Genomic DNA, 23,015 nt, shown 5'->3' on the forward strand with positions numbered 1-23,015 from the left:
CACCCCTCATCTGTGTTGTATACTGTTTAGGAGGGCCATTCGATCGTTGTGTAGTGTATTGTAGTTCCGTTGGTGCTGTCAGTTTATTTGGGTTGAGAGCTCGTCTCGTTATTTGCAGAAGCCAACTCTCATTTTATACTACTACTACTAGTATTTAAGCATCTATCTTTATTGGAAAAAAAAAAAGGAACTCTCAGGAAAGATTAAAAAAATTTTTTTGATGATAGGCAAGACCCACTTCAGCATCATCTTTAGCTGACGATTGAATCATAAGTTGACCTGCGGGGAAAACTATTGCTACAGCTATTTTTCCCCGAAAGTAGTTTAGCTGACAGATTGAAAAATGGTTGTGTTTTTTTTTAATTATTATTTTATATACATATGTTAGAAAAAAAAATGGTATATATGAAAGTGGAACGCATGGATAGGTGTTTACCATTTCTTATGTCAATATTTGACCCAACAACAAAACAAAACAAAACAAAATTCTTCTTATGTCAATGGGGATGCATACGCAGGATATTTTGAGCTATCGCAAGGGAATCAACGGTAGTATTTATTACTAGTACACAGATGTAGTAGTTTGTATTGAGTAAGCTAATGAATAGGTGTGGAATGGATTCCCCCGCCATTCCATTCCTCTTGGGTACAAAAGCCATTCTTTGTCCTTTGTATTAGCTTATTATAGTAGCACATCACTAAATAATGCAAAGTAGGACCTCCATTTATTTCTTGCTTTCAATATATACCATCCATCATGTTCCTGCCCTGCCCTCCCCAGGCTCCCCATCCATCCTTCTTCACATATTATTCATTTTCAAAAAATATGTATATATATATGTGTGTGTGTGTGCCAACATTAATTTTGTAGCAAATAATTGTGCGGTCAATGGAATTATTCTCTAAACAAAATTTTGTGCTCTCGAATACGACACCTTCATTCACAATAAATAATATTTATTTTATTACCGTTGACAAAATTAATTAATCATATATAGACATGCGTGTTTCAATTTCATCATCATCGTCTTCTTCTTACTTTTTTTTTTTTTTGGGGTCATTTCATTCTCAGGAGAGCTAATTACAGTACCGTGTTACTTCCTTGAAGTTGTTTCATTTACCTCCCACAACGAATTCATCCTTCATTCTTTGAGAAACGAGACCTCTCCAAACTAATTAAGAATATTCCGGCAATAGAAAATTTGTGAAGTCGCAACCTTGCTGAGTTTTCCATGAATATATATTTTTTCAATCACCTTTTTACCTCACGTATATCAAATCGCTACAGTGATTTTTTTACAAAAAATTGGAATCCATACAAGGCAGCTTCTTCAAAATGCAATCAAGTAGTTTTTTTTTTTTTGGCTCTGAAAGCTTTCAGACAAGTTGAAATTGCTGTCCCAAAGCAAAAACCTGATTTTAATTTGGAAGGATGTGATGGGACTTTATTTGGCGTTTCAGCATCAAAGGTGAGGCTGAGAGAGAGACCTACAGGAAAAAAAAAAAAAAAAAGTAGAAGAAACAAAATTCTCAAATGACAGTTTTCAGAGAGGGACAACGTACAGTCAAAGATGCTAATATGGAAGGGCGTTCGGCCACAACGGCAGTTAAAAATCAATAATAATAGTAGTGTTTTTAGTGATTGGGGCATTTTATTTTATAGTAATCTCCTCAGCAGTGCCCAGACAAGGCCGGGGCGGAGGACTGGGACGGGGACCCTCCGCCGACCTTCTATGCTTCCCTGCGAAACAATCCACCAGAACGACGACGCCCCCTTTGGCTTTGGGCTATAGTTTCCATGCATTTACCTAAAAATTACTAAAAGGAATTAGCTGTCGAGATCCCATGCATGCATGTTAACATTAAAGATGCAGATTGAATCCGCCTCAAGATTAAAGCATTGACGAAGTAGAGGCAACAACAATAACATTTGGAATCCCTTTCCAAATTTTGGTGATAAGATTAAGAATGTAGATGCAGCAGATGATGAGCAATCAGCCTTTCATCAGCAGCAGCATCCTGATTAGCACGCAAGCTAACAAAAAGAAAAGAGACAGATCAAAATCTAAAGGCAAGGATAGAGACAAACCTAAAAACTCTGAAAACCCCGAATCCAAATCCAAAGCTGACGCTCTTTAAATCTTTTATTCATTCATTCATGCACAACCCTACCCTTTTGAACTAAGCCACGTACGTACGTACAGGTATTATATTATTAAGGGCAAAAAACAAAAAAAATCCTGCGGTAAATCTAATACACAGAAAAATCCTCCGCAATTTCAAAACGTACGATATGACACCTCATACTTTGAACTAAATTGTAAAGGTGACGGAATCCGTTAAACGTAACGGAAATGAATGACTTACTTCATTATATCATGGCATTTTGGTAATTTCGTCCATTTCCGTTAAATTTAATCGATTCCGTCGCCTTTATAATTTAGTTCAAAATATAGGGTGTCGCGTTGTACGTTTTGAAATCACGAGAAACTTCTCTGTATACTAGTTTTACCACAGAATTTTTTTATTTTTTACCCTATTATTAACTAGCAGGAGCAGGAATATTGTATTGTATTAAAAAAGGAAAAAAAGAAAAGAAATATTTGATGGTTTTTGCTTGTGCGAACACTCAACTAAGAAAAAACAAGCAAACAAAACCTGCCCCCCTACCCCAACTCTCCCGGGCCCCGGCAGCGGGGCCATGGTCATCCTCGATTCCTCCAAAAAAAAAAAGAAAAAAAAAAGGAAAAAGCGATTTCAACCTCAACGCACCATCGCTGATCGCACCAACCTTTTTTGCTCAAGCCACAATTACATACTTTTTGGGATTTACACTTGGTACGCTTCTGATGGTTCCATTTACTTTTACAGTAGTTTATTACTTTTCCGACCTTTTTTTTTTTGAAAAAAAGTTGGATTATATACTACTGTTATGATATGATATCATCTGATAACATGTTCTCAACTTTGACTAGTTCAGTTGAAACGAGTGTAAAGTTTGTCTCTTGGAACAACCAATCATTTGAAGGAAGCGATGCTGAATGTTTCTCCCTCGGACGTAGTAGTAGCAGCAGTACCATGAGATGATCATCGTATAGCAGTACTGTAGTCGACTAGTCTCTCCCTCTGTCTCTCTCTCTCTGCCCCTGTTGACAAAAAAAAAAAAAGAATTAACTGCATTCCATTTGGTTTAAGATCCCAAAGTAAGCAACAGACGTAGTGATACTAGGGAGTGAGTGCGTGTCTGGCTTGGTGGATATGGGTCCAGTAGTAGTAAACTAGAAATAATAATAATGGTACTGAACAATAATGTAATAATGTTTTGAAACTCGGAACGTGTTAATTGAATCGGTGAGGTGTTCGCGTCGAGAATCAGTTGATTGGATTGATTCAATTTTGGTATGATAAATTTTTTTAAAAATAATTTATATAAATATATATACGTGCACCAAATAAGACATGCAAAGCACTAAGTTAAAATTTTATATGATGAAAAGTTTAATATTTTTCAAAGAATTTGGATTTTCACAAATAAAATTTTTAAATTATAAGTTGAAAGAAATAAACTTCAACTCAATTTCAATTATATCTATCGAAAAAATCTTAAATCCAACCCAAAAAATACCACAATATTCTGAAATGATACAAAATTCACGTCTACGGGAATTAGACAGTGCGAGTTTAAATTTTAATTCACGTTTTTGGGATTTAAATATTGCAACTTAAGAAAAAAAAAAGAAAGTTTGGAGTTTGGAGGAAGTCGGAAAACTAGAAAATAGAGATGCAAACTTAATAAGAGACGAAAAATGAGAAGAAAGTGAGTAGATATGACATTTAATAATTAGTCTTAGGATTAAGAAAAATCTATTCTTTTTTTTAAATTTTTTTCAATTTAATAGGCAAAAATAAAAAAAAAACCGCCGGTTAAATCCAATTCCCACGATTCGAACGATTCAATCGGGTTTTTAAATCCCATCAATCCAAAGCATGAATCAAACCGAAATTACAAACGATTTGCAATCTGATCGATCCAACCGGCCGATCCAATCCGGTTTTCAAAGCAGTGGTACTAAGCACATGAGTAGAGAAAATTGTTTGTTTAAGGCATATGCACCACCCCACAGGCTGCTTGTGACAAAATGTGCATATACGTTTTGTCAATTTCTCCTCGATAAGTATCCTCATAAAGTTCTTCGCCTTTTGATTCTCTCTTCTCCCTTCCTCCCTCCTCACGAGCCATATAATCCATCCCCCCCAAGATACAGCCCACAAGCCCAGTCTCTCCCTCTCCCTCCTCCCTCTTTCCCTGTCCACACAAACCAGGCAATAATCTCACCACTCCCTACTGCTCTCTCCAGTTCAATTACCGCTTCCAATTCAATCTATCCATCTATCATGCTCCAGAGTTTGCTCCACTCCAATTCCACTGCTACTTCTGCTTCCAACCCCATTAATTCCGTTCCCATTCCCATTCCCCTTCCCCCCAGCAGAAACGCTCGTCCCTCCTCCAACTCCTCCTCCTCCTCCTCCTCCTCCACCTCCATGCAGTCCAAGCGCTCCTCCTCCGCCCACCACGACGACCCCTCCTCCTCCTCCTCTTCCCTCCTCAAACGCCGCCGCTCCTCCCTCGGCCCCGACAACCCTTCCACCTCCGCTGACAGAACCACCGACTTAGACAACGAGGACGACGACGTTGCCGAGCTCGAAGCCGCCGCCGCAGCCGCCTCCTTGGGCGGAGCAGCAGCTGGCGACACCGAGTCCTCCGGCCTCCGTCTCCTGGGCCTCCTCCTGCAATGCGCCGAGTGCGTGGCCATGGACCGTCTCGACGACGCCAGCAACCTCCTCCCCGAAATTGCCGAGCTCTCGTCCCCCTTCGGCTCCTCCGCCGAGCGCGTGGCGGCTTACTTCGCTGACGCCCTCTCCGCCCGAATCGTGAGCTCCTACCTGGGGACCTACGCCCCGCTCACCATCAAGTCCCTCACCAAATCCCACAACCAGAAGCTCTTCAACGCGCTCCAGACCTACAACTCCATCAGCCCCCTCATCAAGTTCTCCCACTTCACAGCCAACCAGGCCATCTTCCAGGCCCTCCACGGCGAGGATCACGTCCACGTCATCGACCTGGACATCATGCAGGGCCTCCAGTGGCCAGGCCTGTTCCACATCTTGGCCTCCCGCCCCCGCAAGATCAAGTCCCTCAAGATCACCGGCCTGGGCTCCTCGATGGAGCTGCTGGAGTCCACGGGGAGGCGGCTGTCGGAGTTCGCCGGCTCGCTGGGACTCCCCTTCGAGTTCAACCCGGTGGAGGGCAAAATCGGGAACGTCAAGGACCTGGGTCAACTGCGGGTGATGGCCGGGGAGACCATCGTCATCCACTGGATGCACCATTGCCTGTACGACATCACCGGGAGCGATTTCGGGACGCTGAGGCTGCTGACCCTGCTGAGGCCCAAGCTGATCACCATCGTGGAGCAGGACCTGAGCCACGGGGGAAGCTTCTTGGGGCGGTTCGTGGAGGCGCTGCATTACTACTCGGCGCTGTTCGATGCGCTGGGGGACGGATTGGGGACGGACAGCGTGGAGAGGCACACGGTGGAGCAGCAGCTGTTGGGGTGCGAGATCAGGAACATCGTGGCGGTGGGGGGCCCGAAGAGGACGGGGGAGGTGAAGGTGGAGAGGTTGGGGGAGGAATTGAGAAGGATCGGGTTCCGGCCGGTGTCGCTGGCGGGGAACCCGGCGGCCCAGGCGAGCTTGTTGCTGGGGATGTTCCCATGGAAAGGATACACGCTGGTGGAGGAGAACGGGTGCTTGAAGCTGGGATGGAAGGATTTGTCTTTGTTGACGGCCTCCGCATGGCAGCCGTCCGATTGAGGATTCAATAGTAGAGCAGTTAGCACTTAGTTAGTAGGAGTGTCGCCTTTTCCTCCCACTTTCCACCACCAGATCAATGATCAATGATCAATGATCAATGATCAATGATTGATGGTAGATGAGATGAGATGATAATGGAACATGATTGGTTGGATGGAGCCTCGGATTGCGTGCGTAACATTGGTTTCGGTTGGACGCGAACGTACCAAATACCATAAGTAGAAGATATTACTGTACGAGGTCACGAGGGGACTCTATATGGCAGAAAAAGACATTCTTTCCTCGATCTCAATCATGCTGCTGCTGCCGCTGCCTACGATTTTAGGAAAGAACCAGACGTGAAATTAATTATTGAAGACTATTTTTCAGGGAACGTATAGAACCCACTACCGCTGGAAAATCAAAATGGGCTATGTTTTGTTCATTTTGTTGTACTTCCTTCTTTTCTATTTTGCTTCCTTGTTTAAACATTCAAGGATGATTTTTTTTTTCCTTTTTATAATTTTTTGAACATTGTTTTGTGAAAAAAAAAGAATGAAAGAAAGACTTACAAAGGAAAAAATGTGTTCAATTTTGTGAATGAATCTTTGGACCTGTTTAGCAAAGGAATTTTTGGTCAAATTTGTCTCTTACCAATTTTTTAAATAATTTTAGCTCAAAATTTTTAAACTATACTTTCAAAACACACAAAAAATGCTTCTTCCACCTCAACTCACCACAACCTCCGCCGCAACCTCTTCCGACGTCGACCACCTTTTTTTTTCCCTTCTCTTCTCCCTCTCCCTCCCCGCCACTCTCCTCCTCCCCTTTTGCTTGATTTGGTCACACGACTAGATCATGCGAGGGCGAGGGGGTGAAGGAAAAAAGCAAAAAAGGAAAAAAAAGTTGTTTCTGTCGCTACTTGTTCCGGTTGGGAGGGAGAGGGGGAGGGGGAAGGGAGAAGAGAAGAGAGGAAAGAAAAGGAAAAGGAAAAAAAGAAAGAAAAAGAAAAAGAAAGAAAAAAATGTTTTTCATTTTAAAATTTTTTTCTACAATACTTACAGTAAGCTACATTAACAAGAAAGAAAAAAAAAAGGCTTTCCATCTTAAAAACTTTTTCTACAATATTTACAATAAGCTACAGTAACATTTTAGACAAACATTCAAAAAACTCATTTGTCAAATGGGATTTTTGTTTATCTTTGCACTAGCAAAGGATATCATTCAACTCTTTGAATGAGGTGCAGAATTATCTTCTCTCTCTCTTTCTTTTTTTGTGGGTTCAGATCATTGCCGCGTATAACGATATGTCTCCGCAATCAGTCACTTACAGAGTTTCTTATATATCACCCACCAACACAACTCTTGACAGCAGTATTCAAACACAAAATCTTCTGTGATGAAGTGACCTTTTCTTATCAAATGAACCTGGCACAAAATTATCTTCTCATATCTCCATTTCTGTGACAAACCCTTACTCACCTTTGCGCGAATTTGACTCCACAAATTTGATTTCATTTGTCAAATAAAGAGTGAGATTGCCATTCAATACAAACCTCCATGCTCCGAAGCAAACCAACCCTACGTTTGTTTTTGTATATATTCATTGAACTGATTCTTTTACGTTGTGGAAAACCAATTGTGGGTCTTTGCCGCTATAGTGGTGGTGAACAATTTAATTGTATGTTTCAAACACAAAATTGTGGTTGTCGTGTATGCATTTTCAGACTAGCTCATTAGCATTCTCTCTGTTTTTTTTTTGAATTTGGTTTGAAAGATTAAAAAAAAGCAGTTAGACCTGCAATATGTAAAAAAAAAGGTGGTTATTAAATCTTGAAAAAAAAAGCTTAATTAAAATTTTGGGATAAAATCAGAAATCTCCATTGAGGCTTCTCCTAATATCACTTGGCATTCTTGTGGTTTTAAAAATATCACTTACCTCTCCTAATAATTGCAAAAAGATTATATTAACTCTCACTTGATACATAATTCACATATCAAGTAAATAGATCTCAAAAATTTAAAAAAAAAAGAAATAAATGTCACTTTTTTTCTCTTTCTCCTTTCTTCAACATTTTCTCTTACTCCTTTTTTTTTGGATGACTATGTGATTGTGTATTTGTAAATTATAGTAAATTGCATTTTATTTTATTTTTTACTTTTTATGATTGTGATAGAGTGGAGTATAATTTCTTTGTTTATTTTGAGTTAATTTTATAATGATCAGTATAATTAAAGACTTGGGCATGGGGTTGAGAAGATGCCATAAAAAAAAAATAAGATTCATAAGAAATGAATTTTGAACGTATAGAGTTTAATTACTGCCAGTTTATTTCTTTGTAAATATCTTTTTTTTTTCAAATTTAAATTTTTATGAACTACAATATTACGACGTAGTAGTAGTACTAGAGATTGTTTTCTAGTTAATGATTTCCTTAGAATAAACAAAGTGACTTTAGAGTATTTTTATTTAGCAAACAAAAGGGCAGTTTAGAGTTTTTCAAAATTTTGCTACAGAAATAAATAAAACGAAGGGAGGTAAGTGATTTTTAAAACTTTAAGAGTACTAAGCAAAACCACAGGGGAGGTTTCTGATATTATCCCTAAATTTTTTTTAACTCTTCACCTCTCTGCGCGCACAAGTTAAATAGAAAATGACTATGAGCAAGAACAAGTTTCGGCTTGAGCGTTCCTGGGTCGGTCCAAAAATAAAATAAAAAAGTGGCGACGAGCAGCAAGTGGGTTTTTTGTACTTAGCACTTACTTTCCAGCGATCCGTCAACATCCGGAACTTCAGTCCCCCGCACCCACTCGCTTTGGAAAAGAATCTGCTGAATCAAATAGTCCACTTCGTTACTCCTTTGACACCTCAGAGCCTCAGACCACCATCTTTCACTTCTTCATCTTCCTCCTATGAATATCTTCCATCTATCTTTTTGACTGTTAACATCCTGAACACAACAAATTCACATCTACCAGTTATCAACAACCCTTTTTTTTTTACTTTTTTTTACTTATTCTTGGGGTAACTAATCGCATCAACCTTCGTTACACGGAACCAACTCTCTTTTCCTGCAAAGCGCAATACAGGTAAATCACAGCCAGGGGATCTTTATCCTAAAAAATCAATTCCCACTGGACCAAAACCAAACCAGCTCTAACCTCCTACATAAATAGCATGCCAGCCAAAAATTTGGCTTTTCTTTCTCACTACACTATTACAAATGAGAAACCCATAAATAAGATTTTTTTTTTTAAAAAAAAAAAAGAAAAAAAAATTGAATTCCTTCATCTTCAGAAGCAAATCCACAACCAGGAAGCCCTACCAGCTTTTAGTATCTTTTCCCAAGAACGATGCCAATAATCACTGAAACCAGTGCCACACCCAAGATGAATTTGAAGGCCATTAAAGGAGATCCCTCTGCAGATTGAGCGTTCGTATCTGAGGACAATGTCGTTTGAGTGGAAGAGGCTTCCGACTTCTTCTTACTCTTCCGTTTTGATGGGGTTGAGATGCTGGTTCCCAGATCCCTGGATTCCACACTAATGCCTCCAGCCTCCTGCAAACATTATTTGAATCAAAGAAAACGTTCATCTTAAATAGCTCCCTCAGATATTACTATTAATAATTTAAATACAAACCTCGTGGAGTTGATTGTCGCGTTTCTAAGCTGTTCAGGGAAAAGCAAAATGTTTTGGATGGAAAAAATAGGTTTAAATCTGCTCCTTGTCGATGCATTGTTGTAGGACAAATATAGACCCGACAAGAAAATATTCAAAAAAAAAAAAATTTCCGACCTTCTCTTTTGATTTTGCATCAACCAGCTGCAATTTCTGCTCTAGATCTTTCACTTGGGTTCCCAGGAACTGGACTTGTTTGCTCTTAGCTTCGAGCTCTTCAATCACATGTTTTGGAGGAGCTTCAGTTTCCAACTCTTTTTGGGAGAGACTTTCTTTCTGTTTACAAGAGAAACAATAAAAACAGGAGCTCAAGGACCATCCCTAGAAACCATTTCTATAGTTCCGCAGGACAAGTAGTTTATAGACTTTCCCCAGGATCCAACATACGCAAAATGAAACAATCTTCTTTTGTCAGAACATTAGTAAGTCGCTACTCAATACTCGTGATACTAGAGAAAAAGTAAAAGAAGGTTCGCGTATGACTGATGGCTACCTGTTCATAGTCCACTAATTGTTCTTCCAGCTCTTTTAGACGATTTTGCAAAACAGACATCTGGCTGATCTCATCCTTGAGAGTTTCTATCTCAGCTTTCAGAGTAATTTCACTTGATTCCTGTTCCTTCAGTTGTTCCTCAAGACGTGTTACCACAGCCTGCAGCTCCTTCTTGGAAATTTCATGTGTTTCAGTGAGTATGTTTTTCTCTTCTATTGCAGAAGACATCTGTTGCATGAAAACAACGCCACAACAGATTTCAGACAATGCCAAGAAAACCACACAAATACGGAGATAGACTACGAAAATGATAGCCATAGAGAGGTAACCTGAGATTGTAGCTTTTCCCCTTCAGAAGTTAGCTGTTGTGTCAAGCCTTCAATTGTTTTCCTTGCAGAGTGAAGCTCTTCAGCTGCTTCTTCCTTCTCAGCAAGTGCAGCTGACAGTTTTGTCAGTGTATCATTAACTTTCGACTCATATGATGCCAGTTCCTCAGTGAGCTTTATATTTGTTGCAAGTACCTTCTCAGTCTCTTGTTGATACTGAACAGACTTGCCTTGCTGTTCTTCAATGATGCTTTCTAGATTCCTCAATTTTAGTAGAGTCTGCACCAGTTCTGCCTTTCGACTTTCAGAAACTGTAGATGCTTCATGAGCCTGCTCTTCATATGCTTTCAGCTGGCCTTCTAAAGCATTCAACTTCTCAATTAAGTCTTTAGCCTCTGAATCTCTATGGGTGAATTTCTGGATAGCTTCTTGCAATTGTTTTTCTGCTTCTGAAACTCTAGATTCAGTAGCCAACTGGAGTTCAGAGGCTCGAGAATGCTGATCTGTTAATTCAGTGATAGAGTTCACGTGCGCAGCAAGTTGCAGGGCAGTAGTTTCCTTTTCAGCAGCAGACAACTTCAGAAGTTCTTCAATTTCATTTACCTTGGCCTTAAGCTGTACATTTGTCTCAGATAAGAGTTCATTCTCTGCAGAAAACTGAGCAGACTTATTTTCTGATTCAGAGATCCTTCTTAAAAGGTCCTCAATGGTATTTTCTGCAGAAGTCAACTTGATCAAAACCTGGTTCAGCTGTTCTTTTGTAGCTGCGTATATCCCACTGGATTCAGCCAATTGGTCTTCGTAACTCCTTACTTGATCTTCGAGCAATTTCAGTTTCTCGTATAATGACTTTGTCTCCGAATCTTTGCTTGAGAAATTTGCTATTGCCTCTTGAAGCTTTGTTTCAGAATCCCTTGATAGGGTCTGATGCAAGGATTCGATCTCCCTGCTTCTGGCGGTTGCTTGCTCCAATAAATGTCCATGATGACCTACCTGCTCCTCAGCAGATTTCAGCTTCTCCGTATATTCTGTTTCTCTAATACCGGCAGCCCTGAGATCATCCTCCAAGCTCTCCAATTTCTCCTGGGAGACATTTGTTTCATTCCGCAAGACTTCAAGGAGCCCTTCTGCTTCAGCTAGTTTTTCATTTAAACTTTTGGATGCATCTTCTAAAACTTTCTTCTCCTCTGTCATAGCATTCAGGCATTGATTCAATTCCTTTTCTTTTTCAGTAGCCAATTCTACAGCAACTTCCAGGCTTCCTGCTTTAGATTTGTGTGCCTCAAGTTCTGCTTCAAGTTCAGAAACCCTTTGTGATTGGTTCTTAGACTCTGCCTCTGCATCCTGGCATTTCTTCTCTGAAGTGATTATTTGTTCTTCAAGCTCCTGAATTCTATACTTCTCTGTTTCAAGCAAGAGCTCCAACTCACTCACTTTTTTGCTGGCTTCTTCTGCTTTGGAATGTGACACCTGCATCAAGTCTTCCAGCTCAAGGCTACGCTGGTGGATCTTATTAGCCTGTCCCTCATGTTCGGCACATTTCCCAGTGACATTCGTTAACTCCAACTCAAGTTCTGAATGTCGTGCTGTTGACTGACCCAAGTCAGACTCCAGAGCAGCCACCTTATGCTGGTATTCTTGTATCTGGGTGTTCAGCAGTTCCTTTTCTTCCACGGCTTTTTCTAGTGTTGCGTTCAGTTCTGATATTTTCTGAGAAGACTCTCTCAGTTCTCTCTCAGCATCATTGCTTTTCAGCTCAACCAGATTCAATAGTTGCTCTAGTTCCACGCTCCTTTGTTCTGCTGCAATACAACGTGTCTCAAATTCTCTAAGTTGAGCTTTCGCTTCATCTGCTGCAACGTTAGAGGCTCGTATGATTTCCTCAAGCTCAAGATTCTTTTGGGTAGCTGTGTCGGTAGCAGATCCAGATTCAAGATGAAGCTCTTCCAGGGCTTTCAACTTCTGTTCTAGTTCTGCACTGTTTGCCAAAGCTTGAGACAGGAGAGAATCTGCCTTGCAGAAGTTCTCATCAGACTGCTGCAACTTAGCCTCCAGATCACTGCACAGCTCCTTCATCTGGGATACATTATTTGTTAGCTCAGCAACAGCAGCTTCAAGCTCTTCATTGCCTGCCGTTAACTTGGCCACTTTTTCCTGCATGGTTGATACTTTGGCTTCCTGGTCTTTCAATTTAACTTCAACCTGTCCTTTTGCGCTCTCTTCCTCCTGCAACTTGAACTTGGCATCTTCCAAATCCGACGCTTTTGACCGAAGTTCTTCTTTAATTGATGAAAGCGAAATATCTAGCGCTGATACGTCTTCCTTGACCTGAGATTCGGAGGCCTTTCTGACATCTAATTCTTGAGTTAACTCGTGTATAAGAGCGTCTTTAGAAGCGAGCCTCTGCTCCACGTCTAGCAGTTGTGATTTGGAAAGCTCCAACTCTCCTTGAACCGTAGAAAGCTCATTGGTGGTAGTCTTGAGTGCCCCTTCGACCTTCTCATTTTCAGCAATCTTCTCATACATGCCCTTAAGCTCTTCTTGTAAAGAAGTCATCTGGTCTTCAGCGTGTTTTGCGCTGACTTTTGCAAGCTCAAGCAGCTTCTCAAATTCTAAGGCCCTCTTTGTCTCTGATTCAGCATAAGAACCACTTTCTCTATGCAACTCCTCAAATTTACGGGCTTCATCTGCAGAGGTTTGTAGCTCTTGCTCAAGCTCTTCCATCTTCTTTTTCGAGCTATCAAACTCTAGGGTAAGATTACTGAATGCTTCCTTTACTTCGGTCAACTCCTTGTGTTTTAGTTCTTGAGATCGTACAGCCTCCTCCAAAGCCTTGAGCTGTGCTGTATGTCTCTCTTCCGCCTCCACGGTCTGGCGCTGCAATTTCTGGTGACCCAGTTCAAGCTCTTCGTGCTTCTTCCCAGCTTCCTCCAGCAAGCCCTTAGTAAGCGAAAGCTCGTGTTTCAACTGTGCATTCTGAGATTCAGAATCCTTCAGTGCTCCTGCAACTCTTTCCAATTCGAGCTCAATTTCCCTCGCCTTTTCCTGTGCTTCTAGGAACTCCCTGCTAGCGGATGAATTGCTCAAGCTTTCCTCAGCAACGGATGGCTTGCTGTCCACGGAAGCTTCAGTTTCAACGACACGAGAACCATCCTTGGCATCAAATGATTCCCTCTCTACCTTTATAAATTCTCCATCAAGGGCAGTCTCTTCCTCTTCTTTCTTTCCTTCCTTCTGCTTGGTCGGTGCCTATAATAAGACGCGTCGATATGTTGTTGTTAGAGATCATAAACTTCTTTGCATGACATCGCGCTTCTAGTAAAAAACTAAGACCAAAAAAGAAGTACTGAAAATACGCCATGCAAAATTCACACACTTGTTGAACTATAGATAACTGGGAACTAATGTGATCATCTTATCGATACTTTCGACTATCATGTACCTAAAACTAAAAGAAAAAACAGCATGAAACTAGCCACTTCTTCCAACTAATATTGATTTTTAAAAAAAAAAGAAAAAGAAAAACCACTTCTTTCTTGTAGTATGTGGAGCATTTGAAACATCAATCAATCATATCCAAGTCTTGATTACTGACAATCAATCAGTGAAAGCTAAGACAGTAATCGAAGGAAGGCATGGGGCTAACAACACGGACAAGAGTCCAAGAAATATGATATAAGGTACCTACCTTAATAATGCTGCCTTCATCCGCAGCAACTTTGACGTTTGGTAGCTCTGGATTTGCCATGGTCTCGGCTTCCATTATCGCAATTCGCAAAGCAGAGTATAATATATGCCGATTGATGTGCGGTGCAATCAGAAGAGCTATTAGATCAAGAAACACAAAACAGTCAGTGCTCCCAGTCCCAGGGGGGCTTTGTGTGTGAAGAGAGGTATGAACTCTCAGTTCACTTGGAACCACAGATCAAACGAATTACAGAAAGTGTGGTGATGGTGCCAATTTTGGTCTTCTCTGAGGTTCATATATATGAATACATTCGACTTTAATTTCAGGTTCGTTCGTTGTCACGAGCCTGTCTTTACTATATATATATATATCATATGCTGCAAAATTCCCGCGCAAACGGCAACTTATTTTTTTTTTTTTTTTCAAAAAGCTAACTTAAAAACAAGAGAAGAAATAGAAGTGGGGCCATGGATTCTTGGACTTATGCTATAGCAGCAACTAATTAGCCAACTTAAAAAGCATTTCAAAACCACGTTTAAAAACATATATAGTAGTATATATATGCTTGTAATACCCTCAGATGCTATGCTATAGCCCTTTTTTTTTTATAATTTTATTACAAAAAAAAAAAAAGAAGAAGAGGGCATAATGTTTACTTTTTTTTTTTTTTTTGGTGCTTCTTATAATACCATAATAATATAGCAGTACTACGAAGACAAGAACAACAAAAAAATACAACTAGATCTGAGAACTACGTAAAGAAAATAGGAAATCGGAAAAAGAAAAAAAAAAGTGACTGGGCCAAAACACAAAACATGGCCTGCACGCACCTTCGTGGTGGGCTCCAGCCCTTTAATCTAATACGACTACTAAACTATAATTTATTTAATAAAATACAATTGGCTATTTGGCTGGCAATTGGCTAATTGGCTAACATGAAGACGATGAATCAACGTGACCTTGTTATTAAATTCAAAATTTCTCATTCATTCCAAATTTTTAAAAAAAATTATTTACTTTTCTTTATTCCCTAACAAAAAAAAAAAAATACTACTAAAATCGAAAGAATTCTTTTCAAGGAAAAAGGGACGGATGAAAACTACAGGAGAGAAAGCAAAGGAGCAGTACAGTTTAATTAAGTACTTCCTCCTCCATGCGACAACAGATTCATTACAACCACTACACAGAAATAAAAGCCTAAAAAGGCGGCGTCACTCAATTTCTTACTTCGCTAAGTATACGGTTCTAAAGGGCTGAGAACTGAGTGACAGTGGAAAGCAAACAATTTAGGGAGTGTATTTTTTTTCAGATGGGAAATTTATTGATGGTCCCACTCTCACCAAGAAAAACAAAAGAAAAAAAGCAGCAAAGTTATGCAAGTTCCTTCCTTAGTCCCCATTCCTTTTTTTTTTTTTTGATCAGCTTTTCCTTTTTGGGTCATAAACTTTTTAACCCAACAAGTGGAGGGCTAGACTGTAAAATGCAAAAGAATAGCCAATTACTTGAGATTGAGAGTGCGTTCCACTAAGTAATGCCTGCTGTCTATTGCTGAGACGCGCAAACGGACGAATATGATAATGATGATGATGATGAAGAAGAAGGAGATAACTCTAGAATCACACAAAGTTGAAATTTAAAAACACCATCATCAATCATTCATATTCATACTCATATTCATATACATATAGTAGTGGAGATATAGTATGTATGTATCCAGGCCAGGCATCAGGAAATGAAACTAAAACATCAAATACCACCATTAAAAGCTGATTTTAACATACCACCAGCTCGGTCGTCCGCAACATAAGCAACCAAAACCGCATACAATTCATATTAATTTGTCAATGAATGAATAATAACAAGAAGAATATACACTCTTAGTCTTACCACACCACTACTCTCAGGCTTTTTCTCACTATTTCTTTCTACCCAAAACCAAACAAAAAAAAAAATTCACAACAAATGAACAATTAGAAACATGCTCCATAGAAAGTCACTATTAAGTGAAGGGAAAAAAAAAGATAAATCAGATAATCAAGCCCATTTTGAAAAGAGAGAGAGAAAAAAAAAATATATATATATATAAGGAGACAACTTTAATCATACTTTGACAATAAGTGGATGGTAATCAATCATCAAAGCATCTCCTTTTGATCAAAGTTAACTTATTACTGCTGCTGCTAGAACAGACGCGGCAGCCAAGACCAAAAAAAAAAAAAAGAAGGAAAAATTTGGAGTAATACAAAATGACATTTTTTATTTTTTTGGGTTTAGAAAATAAGTAGTACTAGTTCTACTAACCATCTATATCTACATCATCTGGAAACCCAAACAACTGTGAAGTCGGATCAATACCATATATATATTCGAATAATAAGGCGTTTAAGATTCAATATAATTATATTCGAATGAAAAGAAGAAAGATTTTTGTGTTGATTGGGGTTTTGGCAGTGGGATTTGAATAGATGATTCTGATCTTTGACATTAAGCAAGAAACTGTAGTTGCGATCAAACTAAACTATAAAGCAGCAATACTGATCGATGTAATTATAACTCCATGAAATGGGAAAAAGAAGAAAACAAACGAATACTGCAGCGCTGACAAACAGTGTGCATTCAAATCAAATAGAAGAACCACAGACAGGAATTGAGAGGCAAGAGTATGGAGTACAGTCTAGTCAAGTGGGAGAAACAAACAGAAGAGGAGAGCACAGGATCGAGAATGAATATGGATGGCAGTAGTGTCGCTTGCCTTGAGCCTTAGGGAGAGGATGATGAGATTAAAATTGAGATTGAGATTGAGAAGCACTGGATTTGCTCTGCTTTGCCTCGATGGTGTCTTTGGATGGGATGGAATCGATGATGATGCAGCTGTGTCCGTCGGTCGGTCTGAATCTGATGATTGCTACTAGTATTTGATTGATGGAGTGAGTCGCTGGGTGTTGTGAGTTGTGTGGGAATCAATCAGGAATGAATGAATGAATGCTGTCACCAGTGTTTATTTTGTTTCTTCTGGGAAAGCAAAACCAGAGAGGACTGACGACTGCAAAATGAAAACCATATGCTAATGGATTTGTATACTACAACTTTGCTAGTAAAGTAGTACTATATTTATTTATACATGAAAAAAGAAGAAAAAAAAAAAAAAAAGGGGAATGGGAAGACTATGGGAGGGAGGCGAGAGGCGAGAGGCGACTAGCTAGAAGCCTAGAATCCAATTCAGCAAATTTCCCGATGGGGAATAGTCGTCCTCTCGTCTCCTATTCCTCCATATGTGACAGCGCAGACCATGGGCCCCACGACTACCAAAACACCCAATTGAAGATTTGTTTTAAGTTCAAACGCTGCGGCTTCTTTTTGAACCCCCGGCTTTTGCCACAGATTCCGCCCCACATTTACGACATTCTTTTTTTTTTTTTTACCAGCAAGGATATGTTGTATAATCTAATCTAGAAAGAGAGAGAGTCTAAAGAGATTTGTGTTAGAGACTAGTGGGTATGCAGATCCAACTAAATCAAAAAAGTGCTATAGCACTATCCTTAGATTTTTTTTACTGCAGGTGAGATATAAACCCTCATCTACGGCCTAAAGAGGGATTTAAGTCCCTTCCTGACGGTCACTGAGCTAAGTTCAGTGGTTACACATTTATGACATTCATTACCCTTCTACAGTGCTACTAAACCCGCACTTCCTGCAGCAACTGGGCATCAAAATTTTACCGCTCCTATCATCTTTCATAATTATTTGCTGCGACTAACAGAGCTCTTACTTGACGTTGAAATATGCATATATTATCAGTATGTATGTAGATCTTTTGTTTCTTCCTCTCTTTTCCTTTCTTTCTCAATGAGGGGTGACGAAGGCTAAAACATGGATAAAGTTTGAGAAAAGAGAGAAAAAAAGGGGCTGATTTGGTAAATGACCAAGATTTAGGAATCTCGTGTTGTGACCGTATAGGCAGTTTGGTAGTGTAGTGGCGGCTCCTGTTGACCGACCAAACCGCCCAATGCCCATCCTACTGCTAGTTTGCAAATTGCGATTGCAAAGCTGACGATTTGCGACCCAGGCGATCGACAGCGACCTCTGCTCTTTCCTTTTTGGTATCTTTTTCTTTTCCTTTTTTTTTTTTTGTCGATTTCACAATACAAGCAAGTTTTTTTTTGGGTTCAAAATAAAAGCGTTAAACCTCCCTAAGCTTTACCTTGGGTTGCACTTTGCCCTCTCTCAACTCAATAATTAGGTACTTTGTCCCTCTATTTTATATCTTAGGACAAAAGTACTTCTTCCATATTAATTATTATTTTATAACTTTTTTTCTCCCTTTTTGCTCTTTTTCTACTTGTCCTTTTCTTTATATATTTTGTAACTTTCCTTCTTTCTCTTTCGTGACCAACTACTTTCTTCTCTTTGCTATTATTATCAATATATTAATGTTAATCTTTATTTATTTCTATCATTTTTAAATTTTGTTATTAGAAGTAATAATTATCATAAAGTTTATGCTATAACAAAGTATACTGTTTATGCGGATAGACCATTTCATATATTATTTAAATTAGTATGTCTAGAGTTTAGAGTAAATTAATTTTTAATAACACGAGTAACAAATGCGAATGTTTGGTTAATAAACTAGACATAAAAACAAGTAAATAAAAATATTGGTTACTTTATTTTTTTGGGATATACTTTTAAATATTAAGTAATTTAAAGTTCTAGTTTGCTAAAAAAAATCTCTTTAAATAGTCAAATTGGTAGTAATTACGCTCTTTTATTATGACAGGCATATATTGTATTAGTTTTTTTACACTATACAGTTTGTCTTGAACTTTCTAATCTTGTAAATAAATAATATAAGAATGAAATTATAAGTAAAAAATAATTACAATATTATAATAAGCATACAATTTGTTATACTAATGTGAAAGTGAAACAAAATAGTGATAAAAGAGAAGTTACCAAAAAAAAGTAAAAGAAGAAAAATACAAAATAAATAAAAGAAAGTAGTGGAAAAGAAAATTAAGGGAATGAATAAATAAAAGTGAAACAAAATAAAATAGTAAGGGCACGCACTTTTGCCTTAAAATATGAAATATAGAGACAAAGTGCTTATTTAATGAAATCAGGGACAAAGCACAACTAAAACGAAAGTTTTAGGAGGTTTAATGCATTTAATACTTTTTAAATTGCACGGGATCATATATCTACGCGCGGATCGCGGGTCCTTTTTTGTACCGGCCGCCTACAAATTTAATTGGAAGAGGTTGGGCTTTTTTTTTGGTTGGCAGATGGAGTGATGGATGGAGGTCGACCTGTTTGGACTTTTATTTAATTCCAATAGAAGCAATAGAATTAGAATTAGAAAGATCTGACCAAGCAAACCATGGCCGGCAAAAAGCCGAGCTGACTGGCGGTGATGGGTGGCCGCTGCATGTTTACATTAAATTGCCCGCTGTTTGAAGTCTTCTTAATAAGCGGTCCATAATACTACTTACTGCCGGGTCGACCAACGGATTAGTTAGGGCAAAGTCCTGGATACCGTGGCAGGCAACCAAAAAAAAAAAAATACTACTTACTGAACCATATCCTTATACTATATAAGAATGAGTTTGCATCAAAGAATGACTGTGAATTTCAACCGTAAGAGTAGGGGTATTTTGGGATTGTAAGGTTGTTTTGAGTGTAGTTATAACGTTGGGTACTACTTAAGATAGCATGTGTATTTTTATATTTATTGAAATGTTCTTGTGATTTGTTCAAAGGTTTGGGTATTTTGGGAATGTGTGATTATGTGGTTGTCTTTTTTACAATGGGTATAACCCATGATAGCTTCTTTATTGGTATATAGAGGCATTGATTGGCTTGTGTTAGTTAAATTATAAGTAGTATCAATTACCATTGCTTTACTATTATAACTTGAAGACATTCAAATGCCATTTTCATCTCAATTAAAGCGTTTATTAAGGAATTTATGACTAAGCATCAGTTTCATCTTCATTTCTTCAAATGTCTTCTCCTTCACATTCTTCCGTTATGTTCCTTTCATCTTCCAGTAAATACTTATTTGTACTACCATTGTACTCTAGATTTCAATATGGTTTTATGTTGAAACTATTCTTGGTGGTTTAGCTTGAGGTGAGCTTTTATTATTTTTTTATGGTATGATTTGCTTTGTAAAATCATAGTTTCTATTGTGAGCTAAATGCTTCTATTCCGAAATTAGATACCCTGTTAGCGTAATTTAGTGTTAATATTATTGCTTCCCACAAATTTGGTTGCTGTGTACAATTTAAACCGTGTGATTTTGTTGGAATAGGTTTGGAGCAACTATGAGAAAAAAGTTTTTGCAGGGAGTATTTGAACAAGGGAAGCCAAAAAACTACTGCAATTGATGCATTATGGTGTGGTTTATACTGCAATTGAATTGTTTGAATGGTGTGATTTCTTATCTAATTGTTTGCTTTGGTAATAAGGTGATTCATTTATGCAATTGATTTTGGTGATAGTTAGATTCCGAGTTATTTTGGATTGGTGTCATTTTCGCACTGATGATCAAATTCTGAACTTTGGGATCATGTTGTCCCGTAGACCTTTAAGTACATTTGTATAGCTGTGGTAGGGGGCTACCCAACTAGACCAAAGGAGTGCTATGACACAACTCTTAGATTTTTTTCGCTGCAGGTGAGGTTTGAACCCTCACCTACAACCCAAAGAGGGACTTAATCCCCTCCCTGGTGGCCACTGAGCCATTGGCCTAGTAGTTATATATTTGTGTTCAGACTCGTTCACTTTTCCTTTTCTTTTGTCAAAACTGGCCGAGCCAAAGACCGAAACCTTGCTCTATTTGGATTGCTCATTTTTTTAAAAACAAGTGTTTCAAATATAATGTTACAGTAATATATAATAATTCAAAAAATATCCTATAGATGCAATATTTCAAAAAAATTTTATGGTAAAAATTTTTCATATACACTGTTACAGTAAAATTTTACAAAAACACTTCCAAAAATAGCTAATCCAAACAGATGTTGAATTGTTCCATGTTGCAATATTCTTCTTCTTCCACTTCTTCTAGAGCAGAAACACAAAATGCATTTTAAAAATTGAAAAAGAAGAGTTGTTAACAGCTAGCTACTAGTATATAACAAGTAATACTTGTGTATGAATGGGATGCATGTTACAGTTTTCACCAAATGACCCTCTCACATCTACTGCTTTGTAGATTCCTGCTTCACACAGTTAAAAATCATAATAGGAGTATAGTTCCGCCCGGCCTCGTTTAGCTTACTCAAGGAAACTCTCAAACTGTCAGATTTGTTGCCAGCCCTAATCTGTAGTGCTTGGTATGCTCTTCATGAGAGTCACTCAACCATGAGTTATTTGCAAGAACCACCATTAAGCAGAGAGCTCTACAATGTCCAAATTTGTACAGTTAATTAAGCACGTATCTTTTCCCTCTTCCTAAACTTATATATTTTCTTTTTCAGGAAAAAATAAAAATATAATTTAAAAAAGAAACACCATGAACACAATATCCATTCTTATCAAGTGGAGATGGGCCGGTGTGGTTGGAGTTTGGTATGTTTTACTTTTACATTACTTGGAATACAGTTACATTACACTATTACATTCGAGATAAAAAGTGATGTACATGAATAAAATATTTCATATATATATTCAGTACAATATTATGATGTATGTATACACCAAAAATTTAAATATGTATGATAACTGGACGAAAACGCACAAAACACAATTATACTGAGTTCTTTAAATCCTGCTGGGATTTTTTTTTAAAAAAACTTAAAAGAATGATATTTGATGTTAATAAAAAGAAAATTAAACTAATGTAGTGCCGGTGTAACTGTGGACGAAAGGTATATGTATATGTCAAGTAATTATTGATGACAAGTAAAAACATCAATCAATAATTAGGGATATGCATTTTGATAACCTTGAAGTAACCTTTTTGTTCTTTTGATGACTATTGTTTTGGAAATTGGATTGACCAAACTCAGGAGTGAAGGCATAATGGGATAGATTCGTTGGGTCTGAGTCAAAAAAATATTAGAGAATCAAATAACGTCGTACACGCTAGCAACTCAGAACGAACGCTATCCTTGGGATAAGATGAGATGAGAATTACCAGCCAATACTTTCCGCCAAGTCACAGCCATTCCGATTCCGGACCCCCTTTCTCCAACCAAATATATAAATAGAAAGATCAAAGAACCGTTCGTGTTTATCTGTGAGAAGCAAACTGAGGATTTTGGATGGATGGATGGGATTCAGCAGGTAGCGCTTCCTGTACTGGGAATTCTTGCAGCTGCTGCTATTACCTTCTATGCCGTGAGCTTCGCCGAGCTTAGAGAGGTAGGAGCTTCCGTACTCCCTTTTTTTTCCAATCTATCTTTATACTCCTCCTAACTAACTAACTCACTCGTACCATGCAGAAATCTTTCAGGGACTTGGAAGACGACTCTGGTAATGGAGGCTTCGAGTCATCCATGAGCTCTAGAAAGAGGCGGGCAAGGAGGACGGCTGATAAAGACGCCAAGCCTTAGAAGAGATCCAATTCAATTCCTCTGGTGATGCCAGGCATCATCTCATCCGTGTGTTGTTTATTCATTTCCTACAATGGGGGTAATATACTAATATCCCCTTTTTTGTCTTAAAATTATGGCATTGTTATGAATTTGCACAGTCACACCAACCTTCTGATGATGAATATGATCATCGCTTTTATTATCGTGGTTAACCGATCCAAAATATCCTGTTCAAAAATCAAAGGGTTTGTTCTCCATCCCCTACAAGGTGGATACGGACTCCCAGTATATACAGCTAGCTACACATGTATTTCATTCAGCCACCAAGCCCATGTTCTGCACAAGAAATCTCACTCCTGGTGCTGAAACTAAGGGTTTTGAATACAACAAGCCTACCTTTAGCAAACTTCGTCGCAACTCAAAGGCATGACAGG

General features: G+C 38.5%; 2 protein-coding genes across 2 annotated transcripts; one reads left to right on the forward strand and one right to left on the reverse strand.

Annotated features, from left to right (window-relative positions):
• Positions 1 to 4,036: 4,036 nt before the first annotated feature.
• LOC113772304 (scarecrow-like protein 23) lies at positions 4,037 to 6,364 on the forward strand. The gene has a single exon (XM_027316894.1). The coding sequence runs from the start codon at positions 4,078 to 4,080 to the stop codon at positions 5,869 to 5,871; it is 1,794 nt and encodes a 597-aa protein (XP_027172695.1). The 5' UTR covers positions 4,037 to 4,077; the 3' UTR covers positions 5,872 to 6,364.
• Positions 6,365 to 8,898: 2,534 nt separating this feature from the next.
• On the reverse strand, positions 8,899 to 17,124 carry LOC113770508 (COP1-interactive protein 1). Its single transcript, XM_027314978.1, has 6 exons — positions 16,791 to 17,124; positions 14,039 to 14,175; positions 10,354 to 13,599; positions 10,025 to 10,252; positions 9,649 to 9,807; positions 8,899 to 9,410 (listed from the first exon to the last, which is right to left on the reverse strand). The coding sequence occupies exons 2-6, from the start codon at positions 14,111 to 14,113 to the stop codon at positions 9,183 to 9,185; spliced, it is 3,936 nt and encodes a 1,311-aa protein (XP_027170779.1). The 5' UTR covers positions 14,114 to 14,175; positions 16,791 to 17,124; the 3' UTR covers positions 8,899 to 9,182.
• Between the last annotated feature and the right edge of the window lie 5,891 nt (positions 17,125 to 23,015).

Source organism: Coffea eugenioides, chromosome 5 (genome assembly GCF_003713205.1).
Source record: "Coffea eugenioides isolate CCC68of chromosome 5, Ceug_1.0, whole genome shotgun sequence".
Classification (NCBI taxonomy): Eukaryota; Viridiplantae; Streptophyta; class Magnoliopsida; order Gentianales; family Rubiaceae; genus Coffea; species Coffea eugenioides.

Excerpts from the sequence above, each read along its gene's own strand:
- LOC113772304 (XM_027316894.1), top strand. The coding sequence starts at position 4,078 with ATGAGTAGAGAAAATTGTTTGTTTAAGGCATATGCACCACCCCACAGG.
- LOC113770508 (XM_027314978.1), bottom strand. The coding sequence starts at position 14,113 with ATGGAAGCCGAGACCATGGCAAATCCAGAGCTACCAAACGTCAAAGTT. Across the intron at positions 10,253-10,353 it reads GGGAAAAGCTACAATCTCAG|ATGTCTTCTGCAATAGAAGA; the intron begins GTTACCTCTCTA and ends TTCATGCAACAG. Across the intron at positions 9,808-10,024 it reads AATTAGTGGACTATGAACAG|AAAGAAAGTCTCTCCCAAAA; the intron begins GTAGCCATCAGT and ends TCTTGTAAACAG.